This window comes from Scyliorhinus canicula, chromosome 5 (genome assembly GCF_902713615.1).
Source record: "Scyliorhinus canicula chromosome 5, sScyCan1.1, whole genome shotgun sequence".
Taxonomy (NCBI): Eukaryota; Metazoa; Chordata; class Chondrichthyes; order Carcharhiniformes; family Scyliorhinidae; genus Scyliorhinus; species Scyliorhinus canicula.
In genome coordinates, this window is record NC_052150.1 from 128,683,036 (window position 1) to 128,697,543 (window position 14,508).

Consider the following 14,508-nt stretch of genomic DNA (forward strand, 5'->3'; position numbering starts at 1 on the left):
CTGATCATACTCTGAATATAAAGTTTAGTTTAGTCCGAAACCACAAAGAAGGATTTAAGCCCTGGGGAGTGCTGCAGAAAAGACTCACAACCTCTAATATCAGAGAGTTTAAAAAAACAGAATGTTCATGGTCAGAAATGAATGTAGGTCATTTTAGTTCACCTTTCAGTTTTCCTTACGGTTTCTCAGATAGTCTGTTTAATTTCCAAGTACTTGCTCAATTTTGCCTTGAAGATATCCAAACTGTTATAGTCAAAAACCGAAGACCTTTGATTCCAGTATAATTGCTGTAGTATGTCTGTTGGTGACCTCTGGTGCTGACCTCAGCAAAGCTGGTGGGGTCAATGGGAGGTGACATCATATAGAAATTAGAAATGAATAGTACTTATTGAGAAGAGTTACCTGATGCTTCCAGTGGCAGCCATGGAGTGACAGGTCGCTTATTTGGTAGCTCCCGCTAGTGGTGGACCTTTGGGACCTTTTCCCACGACTTATGGGGGATTTGACGGTAAAATAGGAGATTGGTGGGGCAGAGGGGAGGAATCCTCCACCAGCTTATGGAGTCGTGGACCCGAAGTGGTCTGCAAAGGAGAGACTGCTGGGCAAAGAAGGGAGTGGAGCCTGCAGCACAGGAAAACATGGCGGAGGCTCAGGGAATGGGATTGCCGGCTCAGTGGTCAATGGAACAGCTGGTGGAATTCCTTCAGGAGAGCTGCACCAAGCAAAGACAGGAGTACCTAGACCAGATTAAGATGGGGATTGACTGGGTGGAGCAAAGATTGGAAGCCCAGGGACAGGCGATCCAGAAGGTGGAAGAGGCAGTGGCTGAGCATGAGGACCAGCTAACCACGATAGCGGCGGAGATGGGGCTGATGAGGGACCACCAGAAAAAGCTGCAGGAGAAGATGGAGGATCTGGAGAACAGGTCGCGCAGGCAGAACCTGAGTATCGTTGACCTCCCGGAGGGCAGCGATGGAGCGGACGCAGGGGCATATGTGGCATGTATATTCTGTTGGGGGAAGCTGTTGGGGGAAGGTGCGTTTACCCGACCCTTGGAAGTGGACAGGGCGCACAGAGTGCCTGCGAGGAAACCGCAGATGAATGAGCCGCCAAGGGCGATGGTGGTACGAATGCACAGGTTCTTGGACAAGGAACAGATCTTGAGGTGGGCCAGGCAGACAAGGAACTGTAAGTGGGAAAATAACAAGCTACGCATTTACCAGGACATGGGTGCAGAATTGGCCAAATGAAGGGCGAGCTTCAACAAAGTTAAAACGGCCTTCTTCAAGAAAGGGGTGAAGTTTGGGTCAAGAACTTTATTTCGGATCGGCGGATGAGGCGATGAACTTTGTTAAGGACAGAGGACTGGCAGGTGATGGAGGACACTGAACTTGGGGCGAGTAATTTTATGTCTATGCTGCTAAATTTATTTTTTTTTGAGCTGTGTATGTGGTGCCTTTGTACCAATTTATGGGCCGTTGCTCAGTTTTGTATGTGGGTTAACTTTGTTCTTGTTAGGGCAGCACGGTGGCCTAGTGGTTAGCACAACCGCCTCACGGCGCTGAGGTCCCAGGTTCGATCCCGGCTCTGGGTCACTGTCCGTGTGGAATTTGCACATTCTCCCCGTGTCTGCGTGGGTTTCGCCCCCACAACCCAAAAATGTGCAGGGTAGGTGGATTGGCCACGCTAAATTGCCCCTTAATTGGAAAAAATAATTGGGTAATCTAAATTTATAAAAAAAAACTTTGTTTTTGTTGGGGGATGGTGGGTGGAATTATCTTCTTTGTGTTTGTTGGGGATGTTATGTTTTGTATATGTATGTTCGAGCGGGGGGGTGGGGGGAAGAGAGAGAGAGAGATCAGTGGGGGGTAGGATGCTTGACGCCATGGGCGGGGACTACCAGGCTAGCTGGGTGGGCTAGCTCACGGAAATGAAGTGGGGGGCGAGCAGATGACCAGTTTGATATGGGGAGGGGTTGGGATTGTTGTTTTGTTGGTGGGGGGTGGGGATTGTTCTGCTGACAGGGGAGGGACTGGCGCTGGGAGACAAATTGGAGGTTGATGACTGTGGGTGCCCGAGGGCGGGCCTGAGGAGGCACGGGACGCGGGCTATAGTCTGGCCAAAGGGTAATGGTTGATCAGTGGGGGGGGGGGGGGGGGGGGGGGCGCCTCCCGACCAGGCTGATCACATGGAACGTGAGAGGGCTGAATGGACCGGTCAAGAGGACTCGTTCGCGGATGAGGAGGTGTGAGGGCGGTTGTGGGAGGCCATCCAGAATTATTTGGAGATAAATGATACGGGGGGTGTTTTGGCAGCAATGGTGTGGGAGGTGCTCTGAAGGCAGTGGTTAGTGGGGAGCTAATTTTGTTATGGCCTCAGAGGGAAAAGGTGGAGCAGGCAGAGATGGATAGGCTGGTTAGGGAAATACTCCAGGTGGACAGAAGGTATTCTGAAGCCACGGAGGCGGGACTGTTGAATGAACGGCGGAAGCTGCAGATGGTTTGGTCTGATATCCACAGGGAAGACGGTGGGGCAGTTGAGGAAGGCGAGAGGGGCGATATAAGAGTATGATGAGAAGGCCAGTAGGATGCAAGCACATCAGCTCAGGAAAAGGGAGGGGACCAGGGAGATAGGAAGCGTGAAGGACAGAGGGAGGAACAAGGTCTTGGACCCAGCGGGAGTTTCCAAATGTGGAGGAAGAGTTGGTGGAGGGGTTTGAAGCCCCCATCGGGATTGCAGAAGAAGTAGAGGGATTGGAGGCCATGCAGTCGGGCAAGGTTCCAGGACCGGATGGCTACCCAGTGGAATTTTACAAGAAGTTATCTGGGATGCTGGGCCAGCTGCTGGTGAGGGCATTTAATGAGGCTAGGGAACGGGGTGTTCTTCCCCCAACAATGTCACAGGCTTCATTTTCATTGATCCTGAAGCGGGAGAAGGACCCAGAGCAATGTGGGTCATGCAGACCAATCTCCCTACTCAATGTCAATGTCAAATTGTTGGCCAAAATTCTGGCCTTGACGATAGAGGACTGTGTTCCGGGGGTGATAGGGGAAGTCCAGACGGGGTTTGTGAAAGGCGGGCAGCTAACGGCGAATTAGAAGGCTCCTGAATGTGATAATGATGCCCTCCGAGAGGAGGGAGGCAGAGGTGGCGGTCGCTAAGGACGCAGAGAAGCCCTTCGACCGGGTTGGAATGGAATTATTTGTGGGAGATCCTGGGACGGTGTGGGTAGAGTTTATTGACTGGGTGCGGTTGTTGTACCAGGCACCGGTGGCGAGTGTGCAGACGAACCGGGTGAATTCGGACTACTTTAGACTGCACCGTGGGACAAGGCAGGGATGTCCCCTCTCCCCACTGTTGTTTGCCTTTGCTATGGAGCCATTGGCGATGGCACTGAGAGCGTCAAAGGACTGGAAGGGGCTAGTCTGGAGGGGTGGCACACAGGGTCTCGTTATATGCAGACGGCCTACTCTGTATATTTCTGACCCGTTGGGGGGGGGGGGGATGGGGGAGATTATATGAATCTTAGGGGAATTTGGCTGATTTTCAGGGTACAAACTGAATATGGGTAAAAGTGAGATTTTTGTGATCCAGGCGAGGGAGCAGGAGAGGAGACTGGGGGAGTTGCCGTTTTAAGTTGGGGGAGAGACTTTTCGCCACTTGGATATCCAGGTGGCCCGGAGTTGAGAGCAACTACATAAATTAAATCAGGTCCGTTTAGTGGAACATATGAAGGAAGACTTTCGGAGGTGGGACATGCTCCCGTTGTCACCGGCAGGGAGGGTACAGATTGAAGAAATTGTGGTCCTCCAGAGATTTTTGGTTGTTTTCTAGTGCCTCCCAATTTTTATACCAAAGGTCTTTTTAAAGCGGGTGAATAGGGTGATATCTGGGTTTGTGTGGGCGGGTAAAATCCCGCGAGAAAAGAAAGTACTGTTGGAGCGTTCTCGCCGGCCCGGTACTCCACGGGCCCAGTGGTAGTGGCAGCCCTGAGAGTTTGGGGACAGTGGCAGAAACATATGGGAGTGGAGGGAGCGTCAGTGTGGGCTCCAAATTGTGCTAATCACCGGTTTGTCCCGGGAAGGATGGATGGGGGGTTTTGGAGGTTGCAGAGAGCAGGGATTGAGAGGCTGGAGGATCTGTTTATTGATGAGAGCTTTCCCTGTTTGGAGCACCTGGAAGAGGAGTTTGAATTTCCGGGAGGGAATGGGTTTTGTTATCTCTAGGTGAGAGATTTTATGCGAAGTGAGGTTTTTCCCATTCCGCTTCTACCGCCACAGGGGATACATGACAGGGTAGTTTCTAGAACAGGAGTGGGAGACAGGAAGGTGTCGGAAATCTATAAAGAACTTATGGAGTGGGAGGAAACCCAGATAGGTGAGATAAAACGTAAATGGGAAGATGAGTTGGGAAAGGAGTTTGAGGCGGATCTGTGGGAGGATGTTCTGAGCAGAGTCAATGTAACCTCATCATGTGCCAGGCTCAGCCTGATACAATTCAAGGTGGTTCACAGGGCACACATGACGGTGGCCCGGATGAACAGGCTTTTTGGGGTGGAGGACAGGTGTGTGAGATGTGCAGGAGGGCCCGCAAACCATGTCCGCATGTTTTGTGCATGCCTGAAGCTTAGGGGATTTGCAGATGTCATGTCCACGATACTAAAAACGAGGGTGGCGTAGAGTCCAGAGGTGGCGATTTTTGGAGTGTCGGAAGACCCGGGAATCCAGGGGGCGAGAGAGGATGATGTTTTGACCTTGACTCCTTGGTAGCTCGGAGACAGATATTACTAGTATGGAGGGACTCAAGCCCCCAAAATGAGATGTATGGGTTGGAACATGGCTGGGTTTCTCAGTCTTGAGAAAATTAAGTTCGCCCTGAGAGGATCAACATTAGGGTTCGTCTGGAGGTGGCAGCCGTTTATCGACTTCATCGGAGAAAACAAAACTGTTAGCAGGTTCAAGAAGGGGGGTGGGGGGAAGTTAGGCGGGAACAGTGGGAGATGGAGGGATGTGTTACGCACTAAACTATGTTTGCTTGTGTATTTGTATCTACCGGTATCTTTTATTATAAAACCATAAATTCCTCAATGTTTGCTAAAAGAAAGAAGAGTTACCTGATCTTGCTACAATTACAAAAAATATTAATTAGTATTTGAATAATTTAAAATTGCAAAAAATATACTTTTCTTGAGTTTTTCCTCTAACAGTACTTACAGCAAAATTGCTCTGAGCAGCATAGTGCAGCGGTGTGGCTCCTTGGCTGTCTGATGGAATAGTACCTGATTTGTTCCTTTCCAGGAGAAGGTGTCCTATTTGAGCATGACCTAAATATAGGCATAAATGATTACATCACAAAAACATGAAAATGGTATGAGCAAATAATACAGCAAAACAAGCAATGTCAAATTTCTAGGCTTTCAGAGTTACAGGTATTACGTACGGGTATTATTAATTGGTTTCTGTGTTTTTAAGCATAGACTTCTGGCTATAGATCGGTTGGAGACTTGGGCAGAGAAATGGAACATGGAGTTTAATCCGGACAAATGTGAGGTAATGCATTTTGGAAGATCTAATACAGATGGGAAGTATCTAGTAAATGGCAGAACCCTTAAGAGTATTCACAGGCAGCGAGATCTGGGCGTACAGGTCCACAGATCACTGAAAGTGGCAACGCAGGTGGATAAGGGGAGTGGTGGCGTAGTGGTATTGTCATTGGATGAGTAAACCAGAAACCCAGGTTAATGCTTTGAGGACCCAGGTTCAAATCTCACCACTGCAGATGGTGAAATTCGAAATCAACCCATCTGGTTCACGAATGTCCTTTAGGGAAGGAATTCTGCCATCCTTACCTGGTCTGGCCAACATGTGACTCCAGACCCACAGCAATGTGGTTGACTCTTAACCGCCCCAAGGGCAATTAGGGATGGGCAATAAATGCTGGCACAGCCTGCGATGCCCACATCCCATGAACGAATAAAAATAAAGGTAGTCAAGAAGGCACATGGCAGTCTTGCCTTCATCAGTCGGGGCATTGAGTATAAAAATTGGCAAGTCATGCTGCAGCTGTACAGAATCTTAGTTAGGCCACACTTGGAATATAGCATATAATTCTGGTCGCCACGCCACCTGAAGGATGTGGAGGCTTTGAAGAGAGTACAGAAGAGGCTTACCAGGATGTTGCCTGGTCTGGAAGGTATTAGCTGTGAGGAGAAGTGAGGAGAATATTTTCCAAATATTGACTGGAAAAGATATAGTTCGAGTACATTAGATGGGTCGTTCTTTGTACAATGTGTGCAGGAGGGTTTCCTGACACAATATGTTGACAGGCCAACAAGAGGCGAGGCCACATTGGATTTGGTTTTGGGTAATGAACCAGGCCAGGTGTTAGATCTGGAGGAAGGTGAGCACTTTGGAAACAGTGACCACAATTCGGTGACCTTTACGTTAGTGATGGAAAGGGATAAGTATACCCCGCAGGGCAAGAGTTATAGCTGGGGGAAGGGCAATTATGATGCCATTAGACATGACTTAGGATGTGTAGGTTGGAGAAGTAGGCTGCAAGGGTTGGGCACACTGGATATGTGGAGCTTGTTCAAGGAACAGCCATTGCATGTTCTTGATAAGTACGTACCAGTCAGGCAGGGAGGAAGCGGTCGAGCGAGGGAACCGTGGTTTATCAAAGAAGTGGAATCTCTTGTTAAGAGGAAGAAGGAGGCCTATGTGAAGATGAGGCGTGAAGTTTCAGTTGGGGCGCTTGATAGTTACAAGGAAGCAAGGAAGGATCTAAAGAGAGAGCTAAGACGAGCGAGGAGGGGACATGAAAAGTCTTTGGCAGGTAGGATCAAGGAAAACCCAAAAGCTTTCTATAGGTATGTCAGGAATAAAAGAATGACTAGGGTAAGAGTAGGGCCAGTCAAGGACAGTGGTGGGAAGTTGTGTGTGGAGGCTGAGGAGATAAGCGAGATACTAAATGAATACTTTTCGTCAGTATTCACTCAGGAAAAAGATAATGTTGTGGAGGAGAATGCTGAGACCCAGGCTATTAGAATAGATGGCATTGAGGTGCGTAGGGAAGAAGTGTTGGCAATTCTGGACAAGGTGAAAATAGATAAGTCCCCGGGGCCTGATGGGATTTATCCTAGGATTCTCTGGGAAGCCAGGGAAGAGATTGCTGAGCCTTTGGCTTTGATTTTTATGTCATCATTGGCTACAGGAATAGTGCCAGAGGACTGGAGGATAGCAAATGTGGTCCCTTTGTTCAAGAAGGGGAGTAGAGATAACCCCGGTAACTATAGGCCGGTGAGCCTCACATCTGTTGTGGGTAAAGTCTTGGAGAGGATTATAAGAGATACGATTTACAATTATCTAGATAGGAATAATATGATTAGGGATAGTCAGCATGGTTTTGTGAAGGGTAGGTCATGCCTCACAAACCTTATCGAGTTCTTTGAGAAGGTGACTGAACAGGTAGACGAGGGCAGAGCAGTTGATGTGGTGTATATGGATTTCAGTAAAGCGTTTGATAAGGTTCCCCACGGTCGGCTATTGCAGAAAATACAGAGGCTGGGGATTGAGGGTGATTTAGAGATGTGGATCAGAAATTGGCTAGTTGAAAGAAGACAGAGGGTGGTGGTTGATGGCAAATGTTCAGAATGGAGTTCAGTTACGAGTGGCGTACCACAAGGATCTGTTCTGGGGCCGTTGCTGTTTGTCATTTTTATAAATGACCTAAAGGAGGGCACAGAAGGTTGGGTGAGTAAATTTGCAGACGACACTAAAGTCGGTGGAGTTGTAGACAGTGTGGAAGGATGTTGCAGGTTACAGAGGGACATAGATAAACTGCAGAGCTGGGCTTAGAGGTGGCAAATGGAGTTTAATGTAGAGAAGTGTGAGGTGATTCACTTTGGAAAGAATAACAGGAATGCGGAATATTTGGCTAATGGTAAAATTATTAGCAGTGTGGATGAGCAGAGGGATCTCGATGTCCATGTACATAGATCCCTGAAAGTTGCCACCCAGGTTGATAGGGTTGTGAAGAAGGCCTATGGTGTGTTGGCCTTTATTGGTAGAGGGATTGAGTTCCGGAGCCATGAGGTCATGTTGCAGCTGTACAAAACTCTGGTACGGCCGCATTTGGAGTATTGCGTACAGTTCTGGTCGCCTCATTATAGGAAGGACGTGGAAGCTTTGGAATGGGTGCAGAGGAGATTTACCAGGATGTTGCCTGGTATGGAGGGAAAATCTTATGAGGAAAGGCTGATGGACTTGAGGTTGTTTTCGTTAGAGAAGAAGGTTAAGAGGTGACTTAATAGAGGCATACAAGATGATCAGAGGGTTAGATAGGGTGGACAGTGAGAGCCTTCTCCCGCGGATAGAGGTGGCTAGCACGAGGGGACATAGCCTTAAATTGAGGGGTAATAGATATAGGACAGACGTCAGAGGTAGGTTTTTTTACGCAAAGAGTGGTGAGGCCGTGGAATGCCCTACCTGCAACAGTAGTGAACTCGCCAACATTGAGGGCATTTAAAAGTTTATTGGATAAGCATATGGATGATAATGGCATAGTGTAGGTTAGATGGCCTTTAGTTTTTGACTTCCCATGTCGGTGCAACATCGTGGGCCGAAGGGTCTGTACTGCGCTGTATCGTTCTATGTTCTATGAGAGGATAAACTCCGATTCTTCTCACTGGAACAATGGAAGTTTCGGCGCAACCTAATAGAAGCGTACATGAGTGGCATGGACAGAATGGATAGTCAGAAGCTTTTTCCAAGCCTGGGACATAGGTTTAAGGTGTGAGGGGCAAAGTTCAGAGGAGTTGTGCAAGGCAAATTATTTTTTACACAGAGGGTGGTGAGTGCCTGGAACTCACTGCTGGGAGAGGTGGTGGAAGCAGGTATGATAGCAACGTTTAAGAAGCATCTTGACAAATACACGAATAGGATGGGAATAGAAGGATATGGACCCTGGAAGTGCAGACGGTTTTAATTTAGCGGACAAATGTGAAATTTTGGCAGGAAGAATAAAAATCAACGTATTATCAAAATGCTAAGAAATTGCAAAACTCTTGTGATGTAGAGAGACCTGGGTGTCTGGTGTTCATGAATCACAAAAAATAATATGCACAGGTACAGCAAGTAATTAGGAAAGATAATGGAATATTATCCTTTATTGTGAGGGGAACTGAATACAAAAGGAGGGAGGCTGTGCTTCATTTGTACAGGACATCAGTAAGACCACACCTGGAACACTGCATTAGTCTCCTTATTTAAGGAAGGATGTAAATACATTAGAAGCAGTTCATAGAAGGTTTCCTGAACTAATACCAGAAATGGACAGGTTATCTTATGAGGAAAGATTGGACAGGCTAGATTTGTAACCATTGAAGTTTAAAAGAGTAAGAGGCAACTTGATTGAAACATTGAAGATCTTGAGGAGTCTTGACATGGTTCATGTCGAGAAGATGTTTTGTCTTGTGGGAGAATTTAGAAGTAGGGATCACAGTTTCATCGAATCCCTACAGTGCAGAAGGAGACCATTCGATCCATCGAGTCTGCACCAACCCTCCGAAAGGAACTCTACCTAGGCCCACATCCTACTCTATCCCCTAAACACTGTGCATTGATCATGGCCAATCCACCTAAGAGGCAATTTAGCATGGTCAATACACCAAAGCGTCACATTTTTGGACTGTGGCAGGAAACTGGAGCACCTGGAGGAAATCCATGCTGACACTGGGAAAACGTACAAACGCCACACAATCATCCAAGGCCGGAATCGAACCTGGATCCCTGGAACTGAGGCATTGATGCTAACTACTGTGCCACCATGCTGCCCACATAGAATACGGCTTTGCCCATTTAAGACAGAGATGAGAAGGGTGGAGATTCTTTGGAAATCACTTTCTCAAAATGCAACGGAAACCAGGTCTTGGAATGTTTTCAAGGCAGAGGTAAACAAAGGGGTGGAAGGTTACCATGTGTAGGCAGGAAGTTACAGTCAGATCAGCTGTGGCCTTATTGAATAGTGCAGCAGGCTCAAAGGACTGGGAGCTGTTCCTGTTCCAAGTTTGCATGTTCGTATGTATTTGATAGAATCAAATGGAAATAGCACTTCAAATTATCTCTGATGTCGCTACTTCGTGCCAAACCTCACAATAATACAACCACTGCAAATAATTTTCAAAAATAATTATTGAGAGACTAACTCAAAAAGAATAATTGTAAGAGGAGATAGGAGACAAACAAACGTCCCCTCCAAAATCAGTTTTTCTGCCCAATCTCTCACTTCTCTTGAAACTCCCTTTGTGTGTGATCCTTCCAAGTTGGTCACTTTTAACTTCATTCTGAGCATCTCTAATTACTCTCATTAGTAAGCTGATGTTTCAAAAAAAAAAAATCTGGCTTTTGTATTTTCTCCCCTCTTATTCTCTCTGTCCGCCTGAGCTTTTTCTAGTTATTAATTTCTTAGGATTTTCTAACGGTTGCTAGAAATATTTTATTACTGGGGCCTGGGTATTTACCATTTGGATGTTCAATGAGAAATGTATTGGTGTTGACCTTCCTAGAACCATACATCTATTTCACTGTCATTTTAATTTTACATATATTATTCAAATTATTTATCTTTTGTGCGATTCAGCCACCCGTGCTTGTGTACAGGCGCCGTTGGTCATTCAATGAGCTGACAGACACCATGTGTTGCAGTAGATTGCGTCTCAGCAAGAGAGTGCAGCACCTGTGCCACATCATCACGGACATGGCACTCGGTGGAAGAGGAGGACACCTGCTTCCGGTGGCCAAGGTCACTGCAGCCCTAAACTTTTATGCCACTGGGTCATTCCAGGACTCGAGCAGGAACCTGTTTGGCATATCCCAATATTCTGCCCACAGATCCATCCGGGACTTGGCGGATGCTCTGTATGCCCGGGCATCAGACTATATCACCTGCGACCTGGACCAGGCACACCAAGATTCTTGGCTGTAGGATTTGCTGCCATCGGCAGAATGCCCCAGGTCTAGGGTGCGATCGATGGCACGCATGTCACCCTGCGAACACTGGGGCACCCTATATATATATATTTTTATAAAAATAAATTTAGATTACCCAATTATTTTTTCCAATTAAGGTGCAATTTAGCGTGGCCAATACACCTACTCTGCACATTTTTGGGTTGTGGGGGCGAAACCCATGCAGACACGGGGAGAATGTGCAAACTCCACACGGACAGTGACCCAGAGCCGGGATCGAACCTGGGACCTCGGGCGCCGTGAGGCGGTTGTGCTAACCACTAGGCCACCGTGCTGCCCTGGGGCACCCTATATTAACAAGAAGGGATTTCACGCCATGAATCAGGTGTTCAGATCATGTGCGACCACTGCCTCAGAATCATGCCCTTGTGTGTCCGCTACCCTGGAAGCATGCATAACAGCTACATTCTGTGGCACTCAGAAGATCCCCAGTGTCTTTGAGGACCATCCCTGGTCGACGGGTTGGCAATTTGGGGACAAGCGATACCTTCTGAGGTCATGGGTGATGGCGCCAATGTGGAGGCCCAAGGCCGAAGGGGAGACCCGTTATATCAAGGCCCACGTTGCCACCCGTGTTGACGTTGAACAATGCATCTGACTGCTCAAGATGCAGTTCCAATGCCTTGACCATTCTTGCAGTCTTGAAGTACACCCCCCAAAGGTCTGCTACTTTGTGGTGATCTGCTGTGCCCTCCGCTATCTGGCACAGCAGTTTAGCGACATGCTGGAAGAGGAGGCGGCGGAGCGAGATGCAGCCTCATCTGAGGATGAGGCGGTCCAGGAGGGCTGGAGGACCAGCCTGAGGAAGAGTCGTAGGATGGAGGGAGCGGTAAGGGTCTGACATGCCAGGAGGACCAGGGAGGCTCTCATCATTTCCAGATTGTCCCAGGATGAAGTTGTGCTCGTGAGCATAATGCATCCAGCCCATTTCCCTCCCTCCCTCAATCCCCCCACCCGATGCCCTCCCTTCCCCCCATTTACCACCTCCCCCGTCATATTTCCCCCTCCCACAATACCCCCCCCCAGATTTCCTCCCTTCCCCCCTATTTCCCACCTGACCCCATCATATCTCCCCCTCCAAGGGTCTGTGCAACATCATTCCAGGGTGATGGGCCAGTTGGCACTGTCAGTGGGGTGCCACACAAGGCAGGAAAGTGATGATGACTTACTGTGAGAAAAGCTCTAGCGTTCCTCAGTTTCTGCTAAAGTCTGACTCCCATCATTCTGCTGACAGCGCACTCACATCCATCCTCTGAACAGGGTCTGCATGAGAGGCTTTTGATCTTGGACCACGTGTTACGGGTGACAGGGGGATATGCGGGAAGGTCTGTTGTGAAGGTTGTTACAGAGGCTTCATTTCAATGAGGCTTGACATGTTTCAATAGTGAACATTTCACTGTGATATATTTCTATTCCCCATAGTTACTGAAACTCATGTAAACACAGGGAGAATGTGCAAACTCCACACAGTAACCCAAGGTCAGAAGCAGACCTGGGTCCCTGGCGGTGAGGCAGCAGTGCTAACAACTGTAGCACCCCCGCTGTCGTCAGTCAAGGTTTGTGGGAGAGGGAAGAGAATCGGAAAAACTTCCTGGGGCTGGTTGACTTGTTAGCGTGGTGGAGAGGCTGAACCAAATGAAATTGATGGGGCTGCAGAGTGTCTGATTGACAGCTCTGGATCAAAGCAAGTCTTGAGAAATGTTTCCCTTTCTCGGGCTCTCAATTTCCCAGGGTTCAACCTGGAGCCAAATGACCCAAAAAGGTCTGCAGCAACTAAAGGTCACAAACCTCGTAGACAGGGTTCATCATAGCCAGGTAAACACACAGTCTGGGGTGAATGGATTTAGTATCAATGAACACTGCATTTTTTCTGGTGGGCAGGTTTATGATGCAGATTGGATTATTGATCAAATATATGGAGCCTGACCAATGAATACTTACTTTTAGCACTGTCAGGAAGCAGAGGTAGTTTTAACTGATCTGTGTTTGTATGGTTAGATATTAGAATTCAGAAATAGATTTAAGCGAGTTTAATTTAATGTTTCTGTGTAAGTAAAGGTAAAACCCCAGTCGATTCATGCTTAACAAAGGTGTGTGCATGCAAGGGGGTTTTTGGTTTCATTTTAAACTATGTCACTATCGTGCTTGGAGAATTTGCGGCATGAAAAGTAATCCAGACCTTGCAGAAGGATTGAGGTGTTGTTTAGCAACTAGGGACCATTTTATGTTTGGAAGGATTTTTAAGTTTACTTTTAAATCAAACCATTATCATAAGGAGTTTAGCAGCTGGAAAAAGAACACTTCTCTCAACACTGCCAGAAGCAGAAGAATGGAATAATGGGCAAGAACTCAAGTCCCAGAAAATGAAGTCTAGAAGGTCTAGAAAGGTGGGGGCAGTCAAAACCCTTGAGGAGTCGAAAGAAAGTAGGAAGGTACTGAAGTGGGAAATTAGGAGGTCTAGGAGGGGGTCATGAAAAGTCCATGGCCAGTAGGATTAAGGTGAAACCCAAAGTTTTTTATTCATATGTAAAAAGCAAGAGGGTCCAAAAGGATTGGACCACTTAAGGACTGGGGGGGGGGGGGGGGGGGGGGGGGGGAGAAGAGGGGCGGGATCTATGTGGTGAGCCAGAGGAAATGGGTGAGATACTAAATAAGTACTTTGCAACAGTGTTCACCAAAGAAAGGGACTTTGTGGTAGATGATTCTTGGGTAGGACAGTCTGGATCATGTTAACATCGAAAAGGAGGAAGTATTTGGTCTTTTAAAAGATATTAAGGTAGATAAGTCTCCTGGGCCGGATGGGAAGTTCCCCAGAATACTGAGGGAAGCAAGGGAGGAAATTGCTGGGGCCTTGACTAACGTCTTTGTATTCTCATTGGCTACAGGTGGGATCCCAGAGGACTGGAGAATAGGTAATGTGGTATCGCTGTTTAAGAAAGGTAGCAAGGTACTTCCGGTTGCGGCGATGCGGAGCTAAGCCGCACGTTCGGTAGCTCCTGCTATTTTTGGACTTTCGGGCTCTTTTAAGGGCCCGCAACGGCACTGATTCGGCTTTTCCCCGGGTGGGAACGCAGCCACTGTGCTCAGCGGCCGGTGGATGGGCTGGACTAGAAGTGGAGCGGTCAAAAGGTCGACTTTGCAGCAGAGGAAGGTACGAGGCAGAAAAAACAAGGTAGCGGCGGGCGGGGAACCGGCAGCGTGGCAGCAGTGGGTGCGGGAACAGCAGGAGCTGCTTCAGCGCTCCTTCAGGGAGCTAAAAGCTGAGATCCTGGAGCCGTTTAAGGCCTCGCTGGACAAACTCATGGCGACTCAGACGGCTCAGGCCGCGGAGATTCGAAAGCTGCAGCAAAAGGCTTCAGAGAACGAGGACGAGCTCCTGGGCCTGGCAGTGAAGGTGGAGTCGCACGAGGCGCTTCACAAGAAATGGTTGGCAAGGATGGAGGAGATGGAGAACGCTCCCGCCGGAAGAACCTATGGATTT

General features: G+C 48.0%; 1 protein-coding gene across 15 annotated transcripts in view; it reads right to left on the reverse strand.

Moving 5' to 3' along the window:
- invs (inversin) overlaps positions 1 to 14,508 on the reverse strand; it is a 433,677-nt gene that overhangs the window by 233,891 nt on the left and 185,278 nt on the right. For all 15 annotated transcript variants that reach the window (XM_038797635.1, XM_038797640.1, XM_038797627.1 and 12 more), the window contains one exon: positions 5,214 to 5,323. In XM_038797635.1, coding sequence (XP_038653563.1) covers positions 5,214 to 5,323 — 110 coding nt within the window. The remainder of the gene's footprint in view (positions 1 to 5,213; positions 5,324 to 14,508) is intronic.